Below are 27,716 nucleotides of genomic sequence, written 5' to 3'. Positions count from 1 at the left end.
AGCAAAAGGTGGTGGGCATGACTAAGGGAAAGGGCCATTTATTAGAGATGGGGCCCTCTGTCCTTAGGAGAGCGTTGGTAGGGAGCTAGCATGGGGGTGAGACTTTTTCTTTTTTAACATCTTTATTGGAGTATAATTGCTTTACCATGGTGTGTTAGTTTCTGCGTTATAACAAAGTGAATCAGCTATACATATACATATATCCCCATATCCCCTCCCTCTTGCGTCTCCCTCCCACCCTCCCTATCCTACCCCTCTGGGTGGTCACAAAGCACCAGCTGATCTCTCTGTGCTGTGCAGCTGCTTCCCACTAGCTATCTATTTTACGTTTGGTAGTGTATATGAGCCTTTTTCAATTTTAAAAATCTTCCCCAAATGGAATTTTAACCAGTTAATTTTTCCCTTCTTTATTAGTCTTTATTTTTTCCTCCTTTTATACCATGTCACATTTATTTTAGTAGTAACCTGGGATTATTGTGTGTCCTTGTGTGTTTCAACTGGTATATCCTAGAAAGTCATTCATTATTTACCAAATTTAGCACCTACTATGTGTCAGCTCAGTTTGAGGCACTAGGAATACAAAAAACAGTGATTCTCTTTGAGAAGTAAGTTAATTTTACTGCTGTGTGTTGACTTGGATTATACACAGTCTTTGACTTTTTATTTTAACTTTTAATTTTAATTAATTTTAGACTTAGGGAAAAGTTGCAAATATTGTACAGAGAATTCACTCATCTTCCTCTAATATTAGCCCCTTACATAACCATTGTTCAGTTATCAATACTATTAACTAAACTATAGACTTTATTTGAATTTCATCAGCTTTCCTGCTAATGAATTTTTTTCTGTTTCCACTGGCTATCAAGGATCTTACCTTGCATTTACTTATTTCTCCTTAGTCTCCTCCAATCTGAGATAGTTCCTCATTTTTGCCTTGTTTTTCATTATTTTGACCCTTTTGAAGAGTCCCAGTTAGTTATTTTGTAGAATGAAGTTATTCTGTAGAAAAGTACTGATTAGTTATTTTGTAGAGTGCAATACGTCACTGATTCATGAGGTTGATAGGTCTCATCACTGGTGATATTAACCTTCATCACTTGGTTAAGGTGATATCTGCTACGTTTCTTCATATAAAGTTACTGACTTTCCCTTTGTAGCTAATAATCATTTGAGGGGAGATACTTTGAGACTATGCAAACTGTTTAAATTCAAATTTTTACCTACTAATTTTAGCACCCATTGGTGGATCTTGTCTGCAACAATTATTTACAGTGGTGTTTGCCTAATGGTGATTTTCCCCCCCATTTCCTGCTTCCTTATTTTAGTGTAAGAAAGAGCTGCCGGTTCCCATTTATTTATTTATTTATTTATTTATATTTATTTGCGGTGCTCAGGCCTCTCACTGTTGTGGCCTCTCCCTTTGCGGAGCACAGGCTCCGGACGCGCAGGCTCAGCGGCCATGGCTCACGGGCCCAGCCGCTCCGCGGCATGTGGGATCTTCCCGGATTGGGGCACGAACCCGTGTCCCCTGCATCGGCAGGCGGACTCTCAACCACCGCGCCACCAGGGAAGCCCTGCCATTTATTTATTTGATCATTTATATCAGTATGGACTCATGGCTATTCATTTTATTCTGTGGGTTAAAATACAATGCCATCATTATTTTCTTGCTCAAATGCTTACAGTTTTGGTCATTAGGAACTCAGTCTGAGTTTAAATGACCTGTACACGTAAATGGCTGTCATCATTTCTATCCCACCCTTGCCTCCTGCCCAGGGAACTGTTAACCTAAAACAATAAAACAGCCAGTTATTTTACAAGCAAAATGGGTTTATTCTGGAGCAGCAAAGAATTGCAATTTGGGGCATGCAACTATGGCAAACCACATTCAAGTCCAGTAAAGCAAAGGAAAAGAAACTTTTTTATAGAGGAGAAGGGGAAATTGGGAGGCTCTGTTATAAACAAAAAGTCCTTTGGAGGAAACTAGGAGATCGAAATATAGGGGCTTTTCATTGACTGAGTTGTGACAGTCTGTCATTGGCTGAGGTGTTGCTGGACAAAGAGAAGAACTTCTTCCTCCTGCTGGTGGTAGTAAAGTGGGGTCACTTCCTGCCAAAGATGCAAGGTAGGTCTCTTCCTATTGGGATCTGTATTGACGTGATCTGTATCTCCCCTTCTGGCCTCCCAGTTCCACTTCAGTGAGGTTTCCCTTTATTAATTTTCACAGAACCATTGCTTCTTTAGGGTCTGGGCAGTGATCACTCAGAAGCCAGGTAAAGGAACTATAATTGGGAGAATGATACCAGAGGTCCACGGAAGGTAGGACAACGTGTTTGCAAATAGTCAGCTCTCAGGAGCTCTGCAGGAGTAAAAAGAGTAGCAAAATATCAGCCTTTTAATTGGTGCTACCCCAGAGAGGCCCAAGGGAATAGGACCTTGTGCCTGGGGCCACATCTTGCCCACTATGAGACATCCAGTGTCTGCAGGATTACCAGATGGATTTAGAGACATTGAAATGCTGATTTTAGTGCTCTTGGCTGCTGAATGAAGACCACATTCTTTCTCCTTGGTACTAGGTGCTTAGTGAATATTTATGGAGTGACACCTGGTGTCCTCCCCTGACCTCCCATGGTGGTGTAAAAATGTGTGCATATAGAGATTCTCTGAGAATGAGAATGATACTTGGCATTCATGCTGAAAATACCCTTTGTTATAACTTGTCTTCCATGCTAGATTTTTGTTTATGGAAAATTTCAAGCATACAAAAAAGTAGAGTGAAAAAGAAAATGAACTCTCAGATACCTATCACCTTGCTCAGTTCTTTTCAATATTTTGCCAATTTTATTTCAACTATTTCCCCCATTTTCAGGGTTAGAGCTGGCGTATTTGAAAACAAATTGCAGACATTAAAATCTAAGGAAGGACTGAAATAAACTCTGAGTGCAAGGACTATACCTTAATTCCCTTGATGCCTAGCACTATGCCTGAAAATAGCAGGTGCTCAGAAAAGACTGGTTGAATTGAGAGGAGGAAAAACAAAATTATGAGAACATCATCATTTTGAACTAACCCTAGGGCAGACCTAGAAAGGAAAAGGGTGGTGAGTCTTGCCCTAAAATAACTTCTTTCATGTTACCTGAATTTGTTCTCTATAACCATGATTCCCCTGTCACCTTAAGACAGCCTTGACTGAAAGGGAAAATTCTTTTTAGGGAGAGTTCAGGGTCTCTCATTTATTTAAATGTTTTTACAAAGAAGTCCAATCTGATGATGTTTTCCCAAACACCAACCAGGAGTGACCTGCCCTAAAAAGAGCTCTCTTTAAAAAAATCATTATTTTTTAATTATAAGAGTGGTATATACTCATTGAAAGAAAAACAGGAAATTACAGAGAAGTAGAAAATAAAATTATTCAATACGTATTTCAATATGTAATTCCAGAGATAACATCTTGGTTAGCATTCTGATAAAATTTAAGCATGAATCATTGGTAATCAGAGTCAACAGATATTTATTATATCCTTGGGAATGTACTAGGTGTGTTTGCTGTGTCATCTCATTAAATTCTTACAGCCATGTTGTAAATTAAGATAATTTTAAAAAATGGTTTTATAGCTGAGGAAATGGAAACATGGGGAGAGTGTTTGCCTTCAGTCACTTAGCTGATAAGCAGGCGGGGCAGACGTCTCTTGAAACATTATCCCTCTGTAAGCAGCTCTTAGAAAAAAATGTTCCCTGTCTAACTTTTCCAAGAGTGAGATTTTATCAAAAACTGTTGCCAATCCTAGCATTTAAGCCTCCTGCAATTAAGTCTACAAGAGGTAGTCTGGCTCCAGAAAACTGCAGACTTACTGTTACTTGGAGGGAAGAAAACAGACATCCAGGAAACCATTTCAGTGACAGTCCCAAGGAAAGGGACAGGAAGAGACAGGTAGAAGGCTGCATGTTTCAAGGGTTTGTGCTGGGCACACCCAGGTACCAAGGAGAGGAAAGAGCCTGAAACGTCCATGTGAAGGTTGTGGCAGAAGCCCAGGCTTTGGAGCTGAGCACGTGGGCTCAGACCCCAGCTCTACCACTTAGTAGTTTTGTGAGCTCAGGCAAGTTCCGTAATCGCTCAACCTTCATTTTCTCCTCTATAAAATGAGGAGACTAATAATTCTTACCTCACAAAGTTGAGATGAGAATTAAGTAAGTTAATACAAGTGGTTTAGCCCCACTGCATGGCACAGAGTAAATGCACAAATGGATCACTCTTCTTATTAGCGATTAATCTTCTAATTAGTTACTACTGCCTTCAGCAAGACCCCAAGCAAGGCCTAAAGACCCCAAACAAGACCCTAAACACAGGCCATACTGTTTAATTGCTTCCTGGGCCAAATCTTCTCTCTTGTGGTTTGATCCAGGAACCTAACCTACGTTTATAACACGGTGTCTAGAGAGAAATGCGTTCTAGGTTTCCCTCAAACTCACGTAGAGCTAAAATTTTGGAATACTGCCCTTTAGTAAGTAAGAGGCTATCTTGAGAGTTGCTAAGGGTGTTTTTTTAAAATTAATTATCTAATTGATTAATTAATTTTTGGTTGTGTTGGGTCTGCACAGCCGCGGGCTTTCTCTAGTTGCAGCGAGCGGGGGTACTCGTTGTGGTGGCAGGCTTCTCATTACAGTGGCTTCTCTTGATGCGGAGCACGGGCTCTAGGTGCGCAGGCTTAGTAGTTGTGGCTCACGGGCCTAGTTGCTCCGCAGCATGTGGGATCTTCCCAGACCAGGGCTCGAACCTGTGTCCCCTGCATTGGCAGGCAGATTCTTAACCACTGCGCCACCAGGGAAGTGCGGGTGTTTTGTTTTTTGTTTTTCACAGTAAATTACCACATCCCCACGTCTCATTTATTTATTTATTTAATATTTATTTAGTCATTTATTTGGCTGTGCCAGGTCTTAGTTGCTGCATGCGGTGCATGCGGTGCGGGCTCTTTGTTGAGGCACGTGGGATCTTTGTTGCGGCCTGTGGGATCCCTAGTTGCAGCATACAGGATCTAGTTCCCTGACCAGGGATGGAACCCGGGCCCCCTGCGTTGGGAGCACGGAGGCTTATCCACTGGACCACCAGGGAAGTCCCTCACATCTCAGGTAAAAAATCAACTTTGTTTTCATTACAAAAGGACAAAAGTGTGTCATACTTTTACAAAAATGAAAGAAAAGGGTAAAAAGCACCTCTGGCTAATCCCATACTCCTAACAGAATTATTGCTAGCTTTTGGTAATATTTCTTTCTAGAGTTTTCTCTAACTTTATAATTTTAGTGGTAATCCTATGCAAGAGTTTATTTTCTGTTTTTCTTTTTGTTACTTAAGATTTAATCATACATGTTTTTGTGTTATTTTGGCACAGAATATATTTTGGTCTCCATTCTGTCCATTTAATTGAGGATATGTTTGCTGTGGAGATTCTGTGTCCTGGCATTTTCCGCACTCTTCTGATAACACGTTTAGAATTTGAGGAGAGACGTGATTTTGGTAATGCAGAGAGGATGTGGGGCCTTGCCAAGTAGCCTTCATCATCTTAGTGCATTTACCGTGGTCCAGGGAGGGCCCTCAGCTAAGTGGCGTCAGAAACTGGATTTTTTCAGGAACTAAGAGCATAGGTGAATTCATACTGTCCCACTACTTGCAACTGAAGTGTGAAATCAAAATAACAACCCATCAACTGACAGAAATACAGTAGAGTGGTGATTCTGGCAGCCACCCGTGTGTCTGCCTGTAGGTCATCCCTAGTCTAGAGTCATTTACTGTAAAGTAAAATAATATAACGATCACAACAGTGATGGTCCCCACTTAGTGGGTGCTTACTGTGCATCAGGAGGTGGGCTAACACTTTGTGTGTTAATATATTAGGTCATCCAATCCCTCAATAACTTCTCTAGGAAGGTACAATTTTTTTTTAAAATTTTTTGCTTTATAACAAATTTAATCAGTTATACATATACATATGTTTCCATATCCCCTCCCTTTTGCGTCTCCCTCCCACCCTCCCTATCCCACCCCTCCAGGCGGTCACAAAGCACCGAGCTGATCTCCCTGTGCTATGCGGCTGCTTCCCACTAGCTATCTACCTTACGTTTGGTAGTGTATATATGAGGGAAGGTACAATTTTTATCCCCATTTTACAGGTAAGGAGACCAAGGCTCAGTGAAGTGATGGGCTCGAGGTTTCATAGTTTCTGTCTGAACCCAAACCCCAGATCTTAAACACTGTGCTATAGTTCTGTTATTCTTACAGATATTTGGCCTCCTGTGTTGGCATCCTTTTGTGTTCCTTGCCGTCTCCCCAACCTCTTGGGATGTGCCCTGTGCCAATGTCTCATTGTGACGATAACATTGATAACTGAAAAATCCTTGATTTTTCATCCTCTGTTTCAAGGAACATGTTTTTCCAGCTCTTACAGAGGGAGAAGAGCTTTTGTCTTTTCCCTTATTTTCTCTTTGGATCAAAATATGCCCTAGAACAAGAGTTCACCTTCTCTTAAAGCTGTGCCAGGAAGGGGCAACTAAGCAAGAGAACCATTAGGACTGGATTTGGGGCTGTGCCAGCTCAGAACTGAGGAGGCATTGACCGTCTCTTCTTTGCTTTCTCCACCGGTGCAGCATCTGGAAATGGCTTTTCTTCTGGGGTGAATGACAGCTGGGGTGAGAACCCAGAGAGACCTCCTGTGGTATATAGATGGTTGGATCCTTCTACCTCCCAAATCTCTGGTTTTCTGATCTCTAAACTCTCGTTGGAGAACTCCCACTACTGTTAATCGGTTGGGGATAGGTTTTCAGTTTGTGCTGATGTGAATAATTTCAGGATAGGATTTCCATCTGAAACAGCATGTCTTTGTGATTGTATTTTAGGGATTGCTGGAGCGGAACTACCAAGCAGAAGCAGGCATTGCACTGTCAGTTGTCACCAGGTTTGCAGTCAGATTGGAAAAGCTGAACTTGAAGCTTCCTGCCTTCAGTGAGGCCCAGAGATACCTACTGCTCGCATAATAAAAGACATGAGCTTCAACGTAACTTTCCACCTTTCCTATAAATTCCGATTACTGTTGCTTTTTACTTTATGCCTGACGGTGGTTGGGTGGGCCACCAGTAACTACTTTGTGGGTGCTATTCAAGAGATTCCTAAAGCAAAGGATCTCATGGCTAGTTTGAACAAGGGTGTAGTTTTGGGGAAGAAAGGAACTGTGACAGAGGAAGCCTCTGTGAAAAAAGCAAACCTTAACAACTGCTCTTCTGTGTCTCCACACCTCCGTAAGTATTTATTTTTTTCTTTTTAACAAGTAGTACATACACTTTTTATTTGAATATAACAAATGTACAGAAAAGTACAAAAATCAGAAGTGTGCAGCTCACTTAAGTTTCACAAAATGAACATACCAGTGGAACCAGTATGTAAATTAAGAAATGGAATCTTCCCAGAACCCCAGAGATGCTTCTTTCAGTCACGACCCTTACTCCAAGCTTATATTTCATCCATTAGATATTTTTGAACTGTATGTAATTGGAAACATACCCTAAGTACTCTACTGTGTCTGGCTTCTGTTGCTCAGCGTTATGTTTGTGAGCTGTATTTGTATTGCTGACAGGTAGTATTCAGTATGTGAACGTCCCCAATTTGATCCTCCAGCTGCAGAAGTCTCAGCAGGCATGTCACTAGGCATGTGTGATGAGCTGGGGGTCAGTTGACCCCGGCCGGTGGCTCTGCTCCCAGTGTTGCTCATCCTCCTGGGACCAGCGGGCTTACCTGGGCATGTTCTCCTGGCATCTGCAGGGAAATGACAGGACATCCAAGCTTCCACTCATGTCATGTCTATTAACATTCCCTTGGCCCACCATATGGAGTCAAGGGACAGGATAGTGTGTTTTCAGTGTTGTCTTAGTTTATTTCTGTGTTTATTTCTTAAATATGTTGTATGTTTTGATTCTCCTTTGACATCTTGCCTTTCAATGTAAATGAATAAGAAGTTGGTCTTTGGGAGCACATTAATTAGGAAAAACTCACAGCGATATTCTGTATAACCCACAAAGGTTCTGTCAGACCTCTGATTCTCCAGAACATCCAAGTGCTTATAGTTCTCCAGCTAATCCTTGGAGTGTCTTTCCAGAATGCCTTTCCTCAGCCCATGTGTGTCTGGTGGATTCCTGTCTAGTCATCAGAAATCTAGTTTAGATCACTTCTCTCCCAGAAAGGTTTCTGGGACTGCCCCAGAGTTAATCTTAGGCTCCCTGGGTGCCCACCTTTGTTTCTGTTGTTGTACTGGTCAGCGTATCGTTTGCATGTTTGCCCTTCTTCCCCAGGAGACAGTGTGCAGGCAGGATGAAGGCACGGTGATCCTTTCCAGCTCTGTGAAGTCCAGAGCTCCTCCCTGGTCCTACAGAGGTGGCTCTCTGCATACACTTAATTAGCTATCTGTGGGGCAGTCTAGGGCTCTTCAGAGGTTTCTTGCTCTTAGCGGCGCAAAACCTTCAGATCCTTTTTCCTGATTGCATCATAGACTTGTAGTGTGATCATACTGGCATGCTGCTTCTCTTTACTCAGTCACGGAAAAGCCAAAACATTATTCCAGATTGTTCAAGGGAAATCGTTCTGCTCACAGATGACACAAGTTGAGATAGCAAAATGAGTTACTGAAATGCAGATCTGACTGTATCATCCCCTTTGTTCGGAATTCTCTCAACATACTTAAGCAACAAATGCATTCATGAAAACAGATGGGCAGTGACACAGTACTGAGTATGGATCCAGAGGGCGACATAAGTAGCGACAAATTAAGATGGGCCATTAGTGACCCGAGGAGGAATAAAACTTGAGAAAATATCACGGGGGCGGTAAGGGAGATTGCTAGAGTGAGTGGAAGTAGGCACCCGAAGACTGGGCACATAATAAGCTACTACAATGAGGGAGTGAGCAAGGGGACTGGTTTACATCAGACCTGGTGCATGGGGCTCTTTCCGGGGCCGAGAGCAGAGACATGGTCAGGTTAATTCAGATGATGGAGTTTATGAACAGGCTACGCCGGAAGACATCTCTACAGCCATCCCATCGTCTCCCAGCAGCTCTGGTAGCTTGCCTTTCCTTGTAACTCCTTTCCTTACTGTTTGTTTGTAGGGATTACTGCCTGCTGACTCTATGTCTTGTGTGTAGACCCTTGTGGAAAGGCTCTTGTAGGTCAGTTATTTGCTCTTGGTGCTGTTGGGCAGAGTCTGTCAGCCATGCCGTGGACAGTAGAGCCTGGTCTAAGCAGCCATGGCCAGGGTAGAAGATGGTCACATGGAGCAAGGCACAGTGACGTACACCGGAAAGGTGGGTGACTGCTTTGCTCCAGAAGCAGATAGCTCAGTTAGTATCTTGAACAGTATATGCGGAGTTCTTCTTGTTTTTGTTTTTTTTTCGGCCATGCTGCGTGGCATGTGGGGTCTTCGTTCCCCGACCAGGGATGGAACCCGTGGCCGCTGCAGTGGAAGCGCGGAGTCCTAACCACTGGACGCCAGGGAGGTCCCGAGTTGTAAACAGCGTGTTCCCTAACCGGAGCTCTGCCTCCTCTCCTACCAGTCCGTATTCCCTGTTCATTCGGGTCTGAGGCAAGGGTCAGTGGCTTCAGCCTTATCTTTAAAGCCTTGCACGAGATTGGTTACCATGGGTGGTCTTGCATTTCATCCAGTCAGGCTGTGTCCAGACTCACTGAGCAAATGCCCCATTGGGGATTTTGCCACGTGGAACAATGGGAGGATTCTTGTGGTGTTGCCCGTACCTGTTACTGCTGAGTTAGGGAGGGAGGCTAGTTTCTATTTCCTTTCGCTGCCTTACCTTCAGGGAGTTAGAATAGCTCTCAAGAGCTTAGGGCAGGACCTTAGGGAAAAGGGCCTTGTCCGTGAACTTGATTCCATGGAATGCTCTTGATCTTTAAGAGACTTCACCCTCCTTTGGAATTTTTTTTTTATGACAACCAAGAAAGTTGGATTGATTCATTCATTCATTCCATGGGTGAGGCTTCCGTTTTTTTCCCCTCCTTTGGAATTTTGAGAAGGAAAAGAGGTTAGAGCAAATTTGAAGTTGCTCAGTCTACCCCTGACCTCTGCTCTTCACGAGGGTCCTCAGAACAGAGTGTATTTCCTACTTACGGATGAATCATAGAGCCAGGACTGGTTACCCAGCACAAGAGAATGCTCTTATATGTCATTTGCTTGTTTTTGCAGCCAATAACCTGAGTCATAGATTCTGTGGTTATAGTTCGTGACCAAATGAGGCTTTACAATAGTGCTCATTGTGTGCCCGGCAACTAGCACAAAGTATGTGATGTACTAGCTCCTGTAAGCCTATCAGCCTTTGATGAGCTTGCTCATGTTAGTTCCTGTGTCCTGTTTTTATTGTAGAAGGCCAGAACAAGCTCGTTTTCAAACCAGATCTCACTCTGGAAGAAGTACAGGCAGAAAACCCCAAGGTGCACAGAGGCCGGTATCACCCTGAGGAATGCAGGGCTTTGCAGCGGGTCGCCATCCTCATCCCTCACCGGCACAGAGAGAAGCACCTGCTGTACCTGCTAGAACACCTCCACCCCTTCTTGCAGAGGCAGCAGCTGGAGTATGGCATCTACGTCATCCACCAGGTGAGTGTGTGGGCAGACCAGGCCTCTGCCCGCCACACCCTCCTCTCTGTGAGGCGTTTTGTCCGTCTTGGGTAAAAGGGCATCAAGCTATCATCAAAGGTGAGGTCTCTTATCTCATTTATCCTTGAAAGTAGTAAAGGCACTTCTTGTCCCAGAGTGTGGAATAATGGGATAAGTGCTGGGAAATTTTACTGGCTCTTAAGTGATCCTCTGGAGGAAGCCTGTTTTCTTTCGTGAGCCCTTCCATGTCAGACAATGGCAACCCAAAGATATTCCCCTGGGACTGACCTTACATTGCCTTCTGCATTTGCTATACACTACACAATGAGATGTTGGAACTGTGCTTTATTATTGAGCCTGGCTATTCAATGGGGATCTAGACAGAGGAGTTGACTACTGTGTGTTAATCGCCATGGAATTCTATGACTGTCTCCACCTTTCTGCCTTTAACTTTGCCACTATCTATTATGTAGAACACTATGTTTAGTTTTCACTTTTTGAAAAAATAAATTTTATTAATTAATTAACTTATTTATTTTCGGGTGTGTTGGGTCTTCGTTGCTGTGCGCGAGCTTTCTCTAGTTGCAGCGAGCGGGGGCCACTCTTTCGTTGCGATGCGCGGGCTTCTCGTTGTGGTGGCTTCTCATTGCGGTGGCTTCTCATTGTGGAGCACGGGCTCTAGGCATGCGGGCTTCAGTAGTTGCAGCACGTGGGCTCAGTAGTTGTGGCTCAAGGGCTCTAGAGCACAGGCTCAGGTGTTGTGGCACATGGGCTTAGTTGCTCCGCGGCATGTGGGATCTTCCCAGACCAGGGATCAAACCTGTGTCCCCTGCATTGGCAGGTGGATTCTTAACCGCTGCGCCACCAGGGAAGCCCCTAGTTTTCACTCTTATGATTCACTTTTTTGGCTTCCAAAAGCATGATTTATTAGGAACACGGTAAGTATTAGTGTAGCCTGCTTTGAAGAGTTTAGCTCTAAGTGGAGTGGGTGATTTAAGGTGCCTCTATCTGGTATTAACATTTATTGAAAGAAAAATAAGACATCAACAACTCTACATGGCTGTCTTTTCAAAATTGTCCTGGGCCATCCAAATAATTCCCCCTCAAATCCTTACAAATGCTCCGAATGCAAGGAAAATCATTAACTATATGCCTAATATTGGTCATAACTGGTAATATTTGTTTTAGGAAAACTTTTGACAGATCAGAGGATGCTATTCTGCAATGTATACTTTATAATAAACTGGGGGTCTTAAAAATTAATGTGCATATATATATTACATCTATCCCCATTTTATGAGGATTTGAAACAAAATTTAACTGTAATATTGGTTTATCATTATTTTTGTTTTTAACATTGTTAGTCATTCAGAGTTCTTACTCAGGACAGCAACCCCCAGTGTATATTTTTATGAATAGAAAAATATGTCTGCTTTATGTTATTCTTTTCAGGAAAGTACTGTGGTGAGTTTTGAGAACTGCCTATACTTTTGTTATGATAACCTGTTTATTGAACTGGAATTTATTCTTAAGGAATTTGATCCAAATAGCCATGAAAAAATTACTACTGTAAAAAAAATGTTTCAGGGCCTCCCTGGTGGCGCAGTGGTTAAGAGTCCGCCTGCCGATGCAGGGGATACGGGTTCGTGCCCCGGTCTGGGAGGATCCCATATGCCGCGGAGCGGCTAGGCCCGTGAGCCATGGCCGCTGGGCCTGCGCATCCGGAGCCTGTGCTCCGCAACGGGAGAGGCCACAACAGTGAGAGGCCCACATACCGCAAAAAGAAAAAAAAAAAAAAAAAAAAAATGTTTCATACTATAGCTTTGATTATATTACTGGTTTATTTGTGTTCTTTCCTTACCCAGTAACGAATCTCCTCTGTAAGGCCACTATGAGGATTAGTGTCTGCCATGAAGTGTTAAATCCGGGTTCTCTTACAGTGATTCCACGAGACTTTTAAGTAGCTTAGGTATATGGGCAGTAACCTTCTCTGTTTATAGGTCAGGATTTCTTGATCCTTTCTGGCAAGCTATATTTTTTGGGGAGCTTAGTGTAAATTTGTTACATGGGGCAAGATTGGGATTAGCTAAGAGCTGAACAGCGAAGCAGTGATTCTACTTGGCATGACTGGTATGTAAGAAAGGTTTTGTGGTTTTACACGGAATAAATAAAGGTATGTTTAAAATTTTTTTAGAGTTATCTTTATTAGTGTTTTAAAACTATGGTTTTTTAAAAATATTGTTGTAAAATACACATAACATAAAATTTACCATCTTAACCATTTTTATTGTAGAGTTCAGTAGGGTTAAGTTTGTTCACATTATTGTGCAAATAATCTCAACTAACCTTTCATCTTGCAAAACTGAAACTCCAAACCTGTTAAACAACAACTCTTCATTTCAAGGTGTTTTTAGTTATGGAATACAAGTATGTATGAAGCATAAAGAAGAGCACAAAGGGCCTGTTATTGTTATTGCATCTACTGTGTCAGATTTTCATGTCATATGTATACTCTTGTGCATTAGCAAGAATAATACCAGCTCCTGCATGTGAACTGAACAGGGGAACAGTGTGAAATCTTGTCTCAGGAACTTTTCAAGTTCTAATTTCCATATCTATAGGCTGGAAGTAAAAAGTTTAATCGCGCCAAACTCCTGAATGTGGGCTATCTAGAAGCTCTCAAGGATGAAATTTGGGACTGCTTCATATTCCATGATGTGGACCTGGTGCCCGAGAACGATTTGAACCTTTACAAGTGTGAGGATCAGCCCAGGCATCTGGTGGTTGGCAGGAACAGCACTGGGTACAGGTAAGGCGGCTCTGCTCACAGCTGCCTTAGGTCAGAAGCCTGGCCTGTTATCATCAAGGCTGTGCAGACACTGTGTCCACGGTGTCTGCAGAAAATGAGAAATAGGAAAAATGGTCCCTGACATATCACTTAAAGTTCAAAACAGGAATTAGAGAAATACGATTTTTTTTCTTATTAAGAAAAAATCCGCCAGCAGCCTTGGCAGAGGATCACAAAGATAAAAAGGGAGAGAAGAGGGGAGGGAAAATAGTCCAAGCTTTGCAAATGGCGGCCAGCCTCGCCTGCAGGGCCCACCTGGTGGAACTTTTGCAAGGGCTCCCACGCTGAGTAGAACTCAAATAACTTAGCTATCTCTCCCTGCCTTCTGCCTCTAAGAGTCAACAAGAGTGTGCCTCCAGGTCAGCTTTTAGGCCTCTTTTGTGAGACTGTGATGTCTTTCCAGACCGAGTCTGGAGGGAGACTGGGAAGGGGCGTGTCCATCAGGTGGTCTGCTCAGGAGCCAGGACACCCAGGACAAGTTCCCTTCTCTCAAAGTCACTGTGGGAAGAGCCAGGCACCGTCATTTCTGCTTTCATGCCCCCCCCGCCCCACCCCATCCCACCCTCCACCACACACACACATGGAGAGGCATAGCTGCTTTTCAACCTTATTTTGTACCAGTTCCTATTTGAGAACAACTGAGGGGAAATAGCGACCAAGAAAGTTCTCCACAAGGGAAACTATATGTTCACTTATATGTGTGCACACTTACCTGTCAGCCTCCACCAAGCCCTGCCCCTCGTGTGTGCTCACATGTGGGGTGCTACTGCACTAGGGGCCCTGAGACCGCTCTGAATGAGGCCGAGTGCCCATCCCCACAGCACTCCCTGGTGTGTACTGCTGTGGGGAGACAGGCAGCTGCAGTGGAGCTGTGTCAGCTTTGCACTTCACTTGTGCAAATTCAACTAGGAGCACATGCTAATGAGGGGGAGAGTTCGGGGTGGGGGTGAGACCGAGGGAGAGAGAACTATAACACTATAAAATAAAATGGGAGGTTCCACCAGCGTCTACTCTGGGAAGTGAGCATGAGATGCAAACCATGAATCTCTTTTTGTATGTGTGTGAAATATTCTTCTTTTTATTTTTTCTCAGTCATTTAGAAAAGTAAAAACCATCTTTACTTCACAAACCATACAAAAACAGTTGGTAAGCCGGATGAGGCCTGCGGGCTATAATTTGTTGGTCCTTATAATAGCATGTCCACTGGGATGACAGGATCAGATTTGCATTTTCAGCCAGTGAGGCTGGAATTCAAATGTGCATACGAATCATCTAGGGATTCTGTTAAAATGCAGATTCTGTTGTGAGATTCTGTATATCTAACCAGCTCCCAGGTGATATTTTGGCAGCAAGGTTTGATCTGTGAGTCACACCTTGACTACCAAGGCTTTCAAAGATCCCAGGTTGGATCCATCCATGGAAGAGAGCCTGGATTGGAGAGCGAGGGTGAGGATGGAGGGGAGAGCTCTGTAACATCAGTTAGGAGTCTCTTGGGAGGTTGGCTCAGCAGGCCTTTGTTGCTGGGAGGAAGTGAGAGCTGGGAGAGAGGGAGAAGTTGAAGATGACAACAAGGTTTTGTTGGTTAGCGGTGCCTTAAGCAGAGATCCCAGTGATCTGTACAAAACTGGGTACAGAATAGTGCTAAAGAAGTTTTTGCAAACCATGAATCTCTTGATGCCTCCCTTGCTCTTGGTTTCCATGTTGCTCTTATTGTGTAGGTTTCTCACTTTGGACTGTTTAAGAGATTACCAAGAGTAACGCTGACTGCAAGCGATCTTTGCCTCAGGTACAGACGTTAAACCCAGTCCCTGTGTAAAGTGTGGGATATAAACAAATACCTAGAATAAGCCACAATGGGTGAGAGTACACTCTCTTTAAGAAACAGCTAAGGAAGGGTTTAAAGCTGTTGTCCAGGAAATGTGGCATCTCCATCTTGTGGAATCAGTGGGAGCTTCCCAGCAGAGTTCCAAGATGTGGAAGCAAGAGAAAACATGGCACAGGTTTTGAGGAAAGGCGGGGAGTTCATTAGTGCTGGAGAATGAACGTCTGGGATAGTGGAGGGAGGAGACGCTAGAGATGAGGGTAGGCAGGGGCCAGGTTAGGCAGGCGTTGTTCAGTCTGGTAAGGAGTTTGGAGTGCCTGTGGAAGGAATCAGAGTGCTGCTGACACATGGTTACAGCCAGGAATGACAGGAGAAAGGTCAGTTCAGCTGGCCTTTAGTGTATGGGATGGAGCAAGGCAGGAGGGGAGAAGATGAGGGGCAGATGCCCACTCCTGCCTCCGTGCTCCAGGGGCAGTGGGGCCAGAGGGCAGGAGAAGGGTCTGGAAGAGAATCCCAGGACTTTTTCTTTTGGGGAACTTGATCATTATCTGGAGGTTTTGCTTTCTGGTCTGTGAGCCACCTCTGCACTGAAGAAAGCAGCATATCTTGGCCGGGTACCTTGGTATTTTCAGAAGCCTGTTAGCCATCTGCTTACTCATTGGTATTAAGATGTCACTCTCTATGACGTAGATTACCTGTACTTTAGCCCCTTGACATGGGTGATAACTTCCCATTGCCCAGTCTTTCTAGACATCTGTGGTGAGAAATTACAATCACACAGGATTGTTTTCTCATTTGTTTGTTTCTGGAGTATGGATACACAGGATTGTATCAAGGACAGGCCTTTTGTTGGGGTTCTAGATTTTATCTTTGCATTAAGCTGGACCATAAGAAAATGAGTTCTTGGGCATTCCTGCTGGGAACTGATCTTGAGTAAAACTTTGGTGTGATGATCCTGGGTTTTATCAGATGCCACTCACTCTAAAAAGAGCCCCTGTACGAATGTTGCTGTTTTAACTTGCTATTGTAATTGGCCAGACATTTCTTTTATAACTAGAACTCAGGAAGCCTTTGTCTTCCTTGAGTAACTGACAGTTTTCCTAATGTAAACCAGGTGATTGAATGTGTCTCCTCTTTTGATCTGGATGCAAGAAGCTCAGAGTCAAATCCATGACCTTCTTTTAGAAGCTGAAAAGAATCTTATTTGCAGATCAGAGTTCTAATATATTTCCTATTCTAATCTTCTCTCTGATTGAAGTTTTCCTCTCCTCCTGGTTTGTCATTTATGTTTTTCTACTTTGTTGTATGTATCATGTAAACTGCCTCATCTTCTGTGGTTTGAGGGAGGTTGGCATAGGTAATGTAGGAGTTGTCTTCCTCCTCCTTAGTTATTGCCTTTCCTCCTTTGGGCAAAGTCCCTCTAGTTGCTGGCAGGTGCCGTTGCAGGTGGCTAAGTGTCTGCCCTCTGCTGGTAACTGTGTGTCCCTGTGCCACAGAGCTTAAATCAGCACACTGTTCCTTGTCACAACTGCTCCGTGAGTATGAAGGGAAGTGCAAGAAGTGTCTTCACCTTACACACATGCAGAGGGAAGAAGTTAAAGCAACTTGTCTCAACTATCTCAGACTCTGATGAAGACAGAAATAAACCTTGTTTATGCCAGTGATTATGGGTCCGTGATAAAGATCTGTACTAGCCTGTGGGAAATTTTATTGCCAAGAATTCCTTTGGTACCTGCCTGCTTTCTACAAGGACTTTACTGTTATTTAATGACCCCATTTTCCCTACCCTTGGGCCTTCCAGGCCTTTAAAAACAAGTAAAACTGTTTCAGGGCCAATCAACTATTCATGCTTTTCTAGATAAGAAGAAAAACCAGAAGGAAAGATCAATAAGCATGTAGATATTTGGCACCTAAGAGGCAACTGAGGAACTGATACTTCTTTAACCTTTCTTTCCAACTGGTCTCCTCCTGCGCCTCCCACTGCAGCTAAACTGGCCTCTCGGTGCTCCTCACACAGCCTGCTCTTTTCTCCCTCTCGGCCTTTCGTCACTGAGTTCTGATCACCAGGAGTTCCCCCAGTTTTCTACCTGTCTGAATCCTCCCAGGCCCACCTGCCCTGACGTGTGGCATCTCCTTCCTCAGAATCCTGATAACATTCACCTCTCTTGCTGGACTATCAACTGTGTGTGAGGGCAGGGCCCGCTTACTCTAGCGTTTAGCCAGCTGCTTTGCACACAGCGGGTAGTCGTTACTTAATAGGTCACTACCAAGTCATCAGTGCTGGTTCCCTCCTGGTGGCCCCAGGAGGGTGGCGTGTGGCAGGTTATGCCTGGGCAGTGGTTCCACTCAGTGTTCTGATGAAGCTGCTAGTTTTCAGGTAGTTTAGGAACCCCTTCCCAGCCAAACAGAGTCCAGTAACCATGGCAACAAGTCACTGCAGTCAATGTCTTGGTCAGTAATAGCTGCCTTCTGAGCACTTTGTTCTTTTTGTTTGTTTTGGGTTGTTATTTTCCAGAATTTTAGGTTGGGGGTATATAAGTAAATCTATTTCCATTGTGGGTTAAGCAGGGTCCTCCCCATCTGTACTCAGAACACAGAAACAAACAGCTGAGCTACAAATTAACTTTTGGGACTCCACCTATTAGATGGCAAGTGTCTACATGATTATTGATGTTTCCTTTTGGTTTTTATTATTATCTAGAAAAGCAGACATTTTATTGGTCCTGGAATACTTTGAACTGACATTAATTAAAGTTAGAAATCCTCCATATATATTCACATCCTCTTATTCAGTAACATCCAAGCTATTAAGCTGCCTTCATTAACACTTCTGAATTGTTACAGTGTTCTATTCAAGGGACATCTTTATTTCTCAGATCTGTTAATTTGTCTACCAATAATCCATGAGTCCTAAATGAGTGGGAAGCGCTCTCTGACCAGGACCTCTTGACCTCTTTTCTTTCCCCTTTTCCTTGTTGGTATACCCACAGCTCCACCCTTTTTACTCTCCTCTTTTCACTTACTACATTGTCTTCGGGCAGCTTTCCCTACCCTTGTGCCTTCAGGTACCACCTCTTGACAGCTTATTTCCAAAGCTATCTCTGTAGCCACTCCTCTGTATTGAACTTGGACCCTGTATCCTTTTTCCCACTGGCAAAAGCCCCAAGGGTACCTCATATTCAGTTTATCCAAACCTTAATTTGTCTTCTTCTCAAAACCTAATTATCAGTTTGTATACCCTGTTTTTGTGAGAGGCACTGTCATCTACCTAGTTGCCCAAGCCGGAAACCTCAGGGTTATTAAGGTATGTTGGGTTCTCCAGGAAACAGACTCTGAGACGGAGATTTGTATGCATATAAGTGGAGGTCTGCATAAAAAAGTGTTTACGGGAGCTCTCTCCTGCTCTCCACCCCACTCCCTAAAAAAAAAAGGAAAAGTAAAAAAGCCACTCGTTCACACCGAACCTGGATGCAGCCCCAGAATGCTCTTAACCCAGAGCCCTTGGCAGCCACAACTATTCACTGGATTGGCACACGAGGTGAAATCTATCATCCAGGTCTGATGTTATAGTGCACATTTACAGGTACCTCTGTAGACCTCTGCACACAAACACTAACAATAAAAGGTGGGTGACACCTTGCCTAGTGAGCAGATGTGAGAGCTTGTCTAGACAGAGGACAGAAGGCCAAGAACGTGGGGAGGTGGATGTCAAGCAGGAGTGGGTGGGTGGAAGTGCATGGTCTTCAAAGTGTTCCTAGAATGCCCGCCCTGCAGTCCGAGACTTCTGAAGCATCTGTGGAGAACAAGAGGACTTTGCACTAACATTCTTACCCTTTCTCTTCTCTCTTTCGCTCCAGGTTACGTTACAGTGGGTATTTTGGGGGTGTTACTGCCCTAAGCCGAGAGCAGTTTTTCAAGGTGAATGGATTCTCTAACAACTACTGGGGATGGGGAGGCGAAGACGATGACCTCAGACTCAGGTGAACAACAGAGACGGGTCCCCTTCACGGGGCTCTGCTAGCAGTGGCTGTGTATAGTTCCTGTGGATGCCAGGCCAGCAGGTCATGAGGCTCCAACTTGGGCTTGAAGGGTGGCAGGGGGTGGGGGTGAGCAAGGTGGCCCGAATCGTTCTTTGCCACTGGCAGTTCAGAAATGATGGAGGGTGGTGTAGTCCTGGCTAATGGGGGTCCGGGGTCCGGGAGTGTTGGTGGAGGTCTCTGTGGACTTGTCAGCAGGTATTACCTACTGAGATAGAGTCTCACCCGTGAATGGCAAGTCCCAGACCAGAGCGTTTGCAAGACTGCCACCTGAGGAAGGTGGCCAGAGGCCTGTTCAAGCCTCTGCTTTCTCTCAGACCCCAGGCGACCCTGGTAGTTCCCAGCGTGCAGAGCAGGGAGTGCCAGCAGCCGGTGAGGAGTTGCACGCCCCGAAGCAGACCAAGATGTCCTCTCCTTACACACGAGCCAGCCCCGCACTCCGTGGGAGCAGCTGCTGGCCTGACTCCCTGGCCTGACTCGGAGCTGCTGGCATGACCCTCAGATTCCCTTGGACTCCCTTCTGCTCTGGGGGATTCAAAGGGGATATGCCTGGTCTCCCCTCTCAGCCCCCTTCCCTGAACTTGGGTTTCATGGCCAGATAGTTATGGGTATCCCTAACTCCCAGAAATAAGTAATTATTCAAGAGCCTGGGGCCAGTATCTTCAGACTTGTAACAGCAAGGTCTTTCTATTAGGAGACCCCCTTTCCTCCTGTTGTTGCCTCTTAGAAAGAAAATTTCTCAGCTGGTGTTCTGAATTAATAGACGTGTGGCTGCCAGATGTTTTCCATTGCTTTTCCATTGCATGAAGAAGCCGGACTCCATGCTGGTCTTGTTCCCAGGTCTAGGCTGAGAGTCTCTGGAATGTTTCTGGCAGGAGGGAAAGGATCTCCCTGACCAAAGGCTGCATAGAAATGGCCGTAGTGATGGGCAGCGGCACTTCATGGCCCAGCCCATCAGCAGCCTGTGTGGCCCTGGCTTATGAAGTGGACAGAGGTACCTGCTAGATTTCAGGGCAGGAATAGCAAGGGCTCGGAGTCAACTGTATCCATCATGTTCCCCAAATCCATTTCACTGCCCAGAAGGGATGGTTAGTAGAATTTTACACTGATGATGTATCTTCACTCTCTTTTTTTCCTGTTGCTCCTCGGTTTCAAGGTAAAGGGGATCCCCAAGTTTTGCTTTCATTTGATGAGAACATGGCCTCCAGAGTGGTTCTTGACTAATGCTATGGATAGACCAACTGATTTGAGCATAAACATTTGCTGAAATTTCTTTACTAAATACTTATTTACTCACCTGTGCAACAGGCACCACCCTCTTTCTGCTTATATAGTACATTACAGTTTGCAAAGAATGTTCCATGTGGACGATCTCATTTGAGCCTGTGAGATCAACTCTGTAACACCATTGCCATTTTACGGTCCGGGAAACCCAGGCCTGGAATAATGAATTGACTTACCAAGGTTGTAAATAACAAAGTCTAGGTTTGAACCTAGGTTTGTGACAGTTAACAGTCATTACATTGCCTGTTAAAAGAAGGAAACGCTAAGTAAATTAGGGATCCTAAGAGACTTGCTTTTTTAAAGATGTATTTTCTCAGTTGTTTCTGGAAAATGACAAAGTGTAAATTGACACATCTTCTTTGTACCTCAGTAGTAAATATTAAGGGTGATTCTTCTATGGACTTATTGCCTGAGGCCCAACATAAGAAAATTCTTTTTTTTTAATACCTAAATAATCAAGATATGTGTATGTGCACATATATGTAAATTTTTGCAAATGATTCCTTTTTAAGTGCCTAGTGGTAGATAATTGGGATAGAATTTTTTTTTAAACACCTCTGTTATTTTTCCAGGGTTGAGCTTCATAGAATGAAAATAACCCGGCCACTGCCTGAAGTGGGTAAATATACTATGATCTTCCACAATAGAGACCAAGGCAATGAGGTGAATATAGAACGGTAAGTCCTGGATCCACGTGCCTGGCAGGCTACCTGCGTAGTCTCTTCTGTCAGTAGTCCTATGCCAGATTTGATCAGATAAGCCAGTTTATTTTGTTCAAAGCTTTTCATTGAGGTAATTTTCGGACAGACTCAAAAGCAGAGGGACCATTTATTGAATTCGCATGTACACGTACCACATGCCCAGTTTCAACAGTTAATAACTCATGGCTTCTCTTCTTTCTCCCACTTTCTTCTCCTCCCCCACTGGATTCTTTAGAAGCAAATGAGATATCACAGCATTTCCTGTGTACATATTTCAATAGTATCCTTAAAAGAAGTCTTAAAAAAAGAACTGGGGCCTCCCTGGTGGCGCAAGTGGTTGAGAGTCCGCCTGCCGATGCAGGGGATACGGGTTCGTGCCCCGGTCTGGGAGGATCCCATATGCCGCGGAGCGGCTGGGCCCGTGGGCCATGGCCGCTGAGCCTGCGCGTCCGGAGCCTGCGCGTCCGGAGCCTGTGCTCCGCAACGGGGGAGGCCACAGCAGTGAGAGGCCCGCATACCGCAAAAAAAATAAATAAATAAATAAAAAAAAAAAAAAAAAAAAAGAACTGCAGGGCCTCCCTGGTGGCGCGGTGGTTGGGAGTCCACCTGCCGATGCAGGGGATGCGGGTTCGTGCCCCGGTCTGGGAGGATCCCATGTGCCGCGGAGCGGCTGGGCCCGTGAGCCATGGCCGCTGGGCCTGCGCATCCGGAGCCTGTGCTCCGCAACGGGGGAGGCCACGACAGTGAGAGGCCCGCATACTGCAAAAAAAGAAAGAAAAAAAAAAAAAAAAAGAACTGCAGAGGTACTGCGCACAGACCCGCTGCACTCCTGCGAACACGACGCTGCGAGCGGCGCAGAGCGTGCGGGCCATCTCTGCACCCAGCGTGCCCTGCCCGCCGCTGCCCTGGGGACTGCAGGCGGGCGCAGTCCGGGCGCTGCACGCCGGACCCGCTCTGCTGTCAGGTCGTAAATTCACAGACAAACGTGAATGGGTGACAACAGAAAACAGTGTTGGAACAGTGAGAATCAGCAATTTTGCACAGGAGGCTTTTTTTTTTTTTTTTTTTGCTGTACGCGGGCCTCTCACTGTTGTGGCCTTTCCCGTTGCGGAGCACAGGCTCCGGACGCGTAGGCTCAGCGGCCATGGCTCACGGGCCCAGCCACTCCGCGGCATGTGGGATCTTCCCGGACCGGGACACGAACCTGCGTCCCCTGCATTGGCAGGCGGACTCTCAACCACTGCGCCACCAGGGAAGCCCACACAGGAAGCTTTGGGAGATGTTGTTTACTGTAGTCTGCCTGAAGTTGGGACAAAATTGAACAAACGAGGAATTTGTTGCTTTGGAAAGTGGGAAAGCTGCTAGTGAACTCTATTCTCCTCTATCAGGAGAAGTAACTAAACTAATGAAGCTCTAGCAGAAAATCCAGGACTTGTCAACAAATCTTGTTATGAAGATGGTTGGCTAATCAAGATGACACTCAGTAAGCCTTCAGAACTAGATGAACTAATGAGTGAAAAAGCATATGAGAAATACATAAAATCTATTGAGGAGTGAAAATGGAACCCCTAAATAAACTAGTTTGAAACAACTTAATCTAGCATAGTTGTCTTATATTAGTGGTGGATAGATTTTTAAAAAGCAACTTTTAGCAAAAGAAACAACTTGCAATGATGTTGCCTGAAGAAAATACCCCTTAACTTCCTAATGACTTCAGATAAACACTATGCATCTTTTTCACAACACCCTATGGTTTTTAGGCTAGTCTCCAGTTATAATATTCAGAATTCCTGAAATTATCTGTGGTAAAACTAGTTATGAAAATTATGTAATTCAAGGATAACATTGTTATCTTAACCTTATATAATGTTGTAACTTGCTTACAACCATCCCTGGATTTGGGTCAAAATACTCAGTTAACTTCCCACTGGAAATAAATGGCAGTGGAGAAAAATTGTATAGTGTATAGTTGTATAGTGTCCAATGAAGAGCATTACTCTCATAATTTTGCAATATACTATGTTTACTCGTGCTGTTTTTATACAGTGAACCAACAGCCTTACAGGAAAATAAGAAACAGTTTAATAAAATATTCAACTTCCTAATTAAAAAAAAATACTGCAATACTATTATCATACCTAAAATAAAATTATCAATACTTCCTTATTGTCATCAAGTGTCCAGTCAGTGTTCAGATTTCCCCAATTATCTCATAAATGCTTTAATAAATTTTTTTAAACAGTTGGTTTATTCAGATCAGGATTGTAGACAAGGTCCACACATTGCATTTGAATGATTTCTCTGAAATCACTTTTAATCTGTAGGTTCCCCCTTCCCTCCTTCCTTTTTTTTTTTTTCCCTTGTAATTTATTTGTTGAACAAACCAGCTCATTTGTCTGATGGAATTTCCTACATTGTGGGTTTTGCCAGTCACATCCCTGTGCTATAACTTAATTTGTGCCTCTGCATTTCCTTATAAGCTAGGTCTTCGATCTGGAGGCTTAAATAGATTCCGGTACTATTTGGGGGCAAGAACGCTTCCTCTATAGTGCCATGTATCTCCTTTTGTATCCCAACAAGGGGACATGATGTCTGGTCATGTTTTGGTGATGTCAGGATTGATCTGTGGGTTCACGTGCCGTCGGCCTCATTCAGTCATTGTGAGGGTCCCCATTAGTCTTCACCTAATTATTTTAGCAGCCATTGGTGATCATTGCCTAAATTTATTATTCAATTAGGGATTGCAAAATTATGATATTCTGTCAATCCTTCTGCATTTATTAGATAGATTTTTCTACAAAGAATGATGTGCCTTCTTTAGCTGTCTGAGTACCCTGGGGTACGGTTCTTATAGAAAAGGCAGGATAAAGGGAAAGAATCAGCATTGATTTTTTATTTCAGAATGATGAGTTGATGCTTCCTACAGCCTTCTGTATGTAGTTAATATTCTTTTCGATGCTCAGATTGTCTTTGGCAAATGTTATCTTTTTCCAGCGGGCTCCTGAATTCTTTGACATAACTGCGGTCGTTTTGCGAGCTTTATTCCCTTTGCTCCGGTGTGATGAGCTGTTCTAGGCTCATCTTGTGCTCCTGCCCTAGGAATTAACCCTTTCACGAAGGAATCCTGGCAGATAAACCAATTCTTTTGGGGGCTATGTCTGAAAAATCTATATTTCTTTGTTCTGGTGGGGGCTTTTTTTCCTAATGTCTGAAACTGTATTAAAGGGCCTTTAGCCTTTTTGCTAGAGTCTACATTTTAAAACAATATTAAAAGACTTTTAGCCCTTTTGTTAGAAATTACCACTTTAACAAAACAGCTATTTCTATTTTCCATGTGTCTTTTGAGCCTTTGCCCATAGGTGTGCATTTTTCTCTCTAAATTAAAATAATAATAATTAATGAATAGATACAAAAGAATACTTATCAACTGTATGAAGAATCTGAAGATTCTTGATACCATGACCACTGGTCGTGTCCTCTAGCCAGTTTACGCCCTTTACCTGTATGGCCCGCCCTTATCCCATATCTTCCCCCTACCCCAAGAGGAAATACTTTCCTGAATTTTGATGATAATTAAAATTATTTTTGCTGTTTCTTGGTTTTCTTATTTTCCCATGTGTTTGTATCCATATACAAAAGATTGTTTAGTTTTGCATGTATTTCAATTTTATATAAATGAAATCATGCTGTATTATTTTTCTCTGACTTTATTTAGCTCAATTTTATGCTTGTTTGAATCCATATACAAAAGATTGTTTAGTTTTGCATGTTTTTCAATTTTATATAAATGAAATCATGCTGTATTATTTTTCTCTGACTTTATTTAGCTCAACTTTAGGCTTCTAGTCTCCATCCACATTGTTACTGTAACCGAAATGCATGCTTTTCACTGCTCAGTTCCTAGAGACCAATTCAGTTCAACACCACCCCTCTCCCTGCATCCTTGGGCTCCGGCCACACAATTACTTCCTCTTCTTCAAACACATCCTGCTCTTTGACATGTCTCTGTGTCTTGCACAGGGTGGTCTCTTTTCCTGGGTGTCCTTTCCCTCATCTTCTCTGCTGTGCATTTCTTCTCTTTCAAACCTTGGTCACTTCCTCTGTGACCCTCATGAAGTTAGGTGCCACTTCATTCAGCCTCCTCTGCATACAGTTTAACTTTGTTTGAGGTTCCTATGAGTCCCCGCCCTGCCTGCACACACAAAGTTCTCCCAGCAACATTGGAGGATTCATAGATGCCCTGAAGCTTATCCAAGGACCTGTCAGCAGTGGATGAGATGTATCATTGTACATCCTTCTGTCCTGTAGACGGGGGGCTCACTGCATGAAGGACTCTTCTGATCATTGGTCCTCAGGGTCTTCCATGGGGTTTGCCATGTGAACACATGGCCATCGTTAGTGTCAGTTACCTTAGATGGGGAAAATAAACTTCTTTTGCAGTAGGAAACCCAACAAGTGCAATAATTTACCAAGATGCGTTTGCCAAACTTTGTGACAAGGCAAAAAGCAGTGGAAATAGATGTTAAATTCTTATCTTTCACATTTGTTCTTTATCTTCAGGATGAAGCTCTTACATCAGGTGTCACGTGTCTGGAGAACAGATGGGTTGAGCAGTTGTGATTATAAATTACTCTCTGTGGATTACAATCCTTTATATGTCAACATCACAGTGGATTTCTGGTCTGGCCCATGACCCTGGCTCTTCTGGTGACATTTGGAGGAACTGAATATTTGATTGCAATAATTTTGGCCTAGAGACTTCCCCTAGTAGCACACATTAAGAACTTGTTGCAACCAATTATTGAGCTGATTCTCCCTCTTTCATATTTTCTTAGCAGAACTCCTGGTGATACGGAATGTAAAACAGTTGTTTTGATCATGAGGGTTAAATATTGTAATGTAGATACTTGAAGGACTAAGTATAAAAGGGCCACTCAGAAGATACCATGAAGGCTATTTGAGAAGTCTGATTGAAGGAGATTTATTTAAGTTTGAAGTGACACATATTTTCTGGGATAAAAAGTGCCACAGGAGATAAGATTGCCGAATGCTCCAGAGAACCAGAATTGTTCTTGTCCAAGCAGGAAAGGGTGGAAGATATATTTCTGCTACTCATTTATCCTGCATGGTCATCTGGGAAGAGGCGGGTCCCAGGTGAGAAGAAGGCTGAAGAAGAGGGGAGAAAGGTAAAGAATGAAGATGCCACGAACTTGGGACCAAAGAGGTGGCATAAGGACCGCATCAGGCGGAGAGCGGCTCCGGTGGTTGTACCGTTGCTATGGCTGCTGCCCTGTGGCAGGTGTCACCTGCCCAGATATGCCTACCAGTAACATTTTATCTACTAGTTTCTAGAACATTTTTGTAAAATGATTTTGTACATGTAGGATATGAAGTAGCAGTTTACAAATTACATATTAACTAATAATACATCAGAAGTACCTCTGTAGTAAAATATGAAAAAGCTTTGGGTGTTCAATCTTGTTTTTTACTATTGTTTTGTTACCAAACCAAACTTGGGTCTGCTTGCCCACATGCAGTGAAGCCAATCTACTGACACTGGGTTGTGGTGAAGGAAAGTGCAGCGTTTACTGCAGGCGCCAAGCAAGGAGTCCAGGCAGCTAGTGCTTAAAAGCCCAAACTCCCTAAAGGCTTTCAGGGAAAGGTTTTAAAAGACAGGGTGAAGGAGGGGTTGTGGGATGTGTGATCAGCTCATGGACAGTCTTCTGATGGGCTGGTGGTGATGTAATCAGGAGTCAACATCATCAACCTTCTGGTTCCAACTGGTCTGGGGTCTACTTGCTTGTGGGCAGCATACAGTTAACTTCTTCCACCTGATGGGGGTATCAGTATCTGCCAAACAGCTCAAAGGATATGGCTCAGAATATTATCTGTAGCCCTTGAGAAGGAACTAAAGGTCCTTGACTTTGTCTAATGGCTAAAGTATTATTATTTGGTCTTGTTTGACTGTTTTCCTTTCTTTCTGCATTTTCTCACTTCTCTGATTAAATATACTCTTTGGAACTCAGGGAAGGCCTAGGAGGCGAAAGTTGCTCTACAGACAAGACATGGGGGAGGACATGGGGGTGGGTCTTTTCCAGGAAGGCCCCGTAGGGTCCTGCTCTGTTCTAGCTTCCAGATGTATTCATGTCAGTAATCCTACTGCTTAAAAACAAAACAGATGAGACTAAGCCTTCCCCCACCTCCCGTCTTCATCCTTCTGTTGTTCCATCCTGTTCTTCCGTGCACAGCCTCCTTGTGAGACAGCTCCAGGCCTGTGGCGGGTGCCTCTGAGTCTTGGCTCCCGGGGCGTGTTGTGTTTTTGTTCTCTTCATCCTCCTGTGCTTGATTGTGATCAGTAATGGGCGCAGCAGGGCTGCCTCA

The 27,716-nt window shown here is 43.8% G+C and overlaps 1 protein-coding gene across 2 annotated transcripts in view; it reads left to right on the top strand.

The window, feature by feature from the left end:
* Nucleotides 1-26,810, top strand: part of B4GALT4 (beta-1,4-galactosyltransferase 4) — a 30,954-nt gene extending 4,144 nt beyond the window's left edge. For both annotated transcript variants that reach the window (XM_060099891.1, XM_060099892.1), the window contains exons 2-7: nucleotides 6,889-7,287; nucleotides 10,411-10,643; nucleotides 13,265-13,452; nucleotides 19,171-19,293; nucleotides 21,207-21,311; nucleotides 25,896-26,810. In XM_060099891.1, coding sequence (XP_059955874.1) covers nucleotides 7,035-7,287; nucleotides 10,411-10,643; nucleotides 13,265-13,452; nucleotides 19,171-19,293; nucleotides 21,207-21,311; nucleotides 25,896-26,028 — 1,035 coding nt within the window. In that variant the 5' untranslated portion in view covers nucleotides 6,889-7,034 and the 3' untranslated portion in view covers nucleotides 26,029-26,810. The remainder of the gene's footprint in view (nucleotides 1-6,888; nucleotides 7,288-10,410; nucleotides 10,644-13,264; nucleotides 13,453-19,170; nucleotides 19,294-21,206; nucleotides 21,312-25,895) is intronic.
* The last annotated feature ends 906 nt before the right edge of the window (nucleotides 26,811-27,716 follow it).

This window comes from Mesoplodon densirostris, chromosome 5 (assembly GCF_025265405.1).
Source record: "Mesoplodon densirostris isolate mMesDen1 chromosome 5, mMesDen1 primary haplotype, whole genome shotgun sequence".
NCBI classification, from domain to species: domain Eukaryota; kingdom Metazoa; phylum Chordata; class Mammalia; order Artiodactyla; family Ziphiidae; genus Mesoplodon; species Mesoplodon densirostris.
This window is presented reverse-complemented; position numbering and strand designations above follow the sequence as displayed.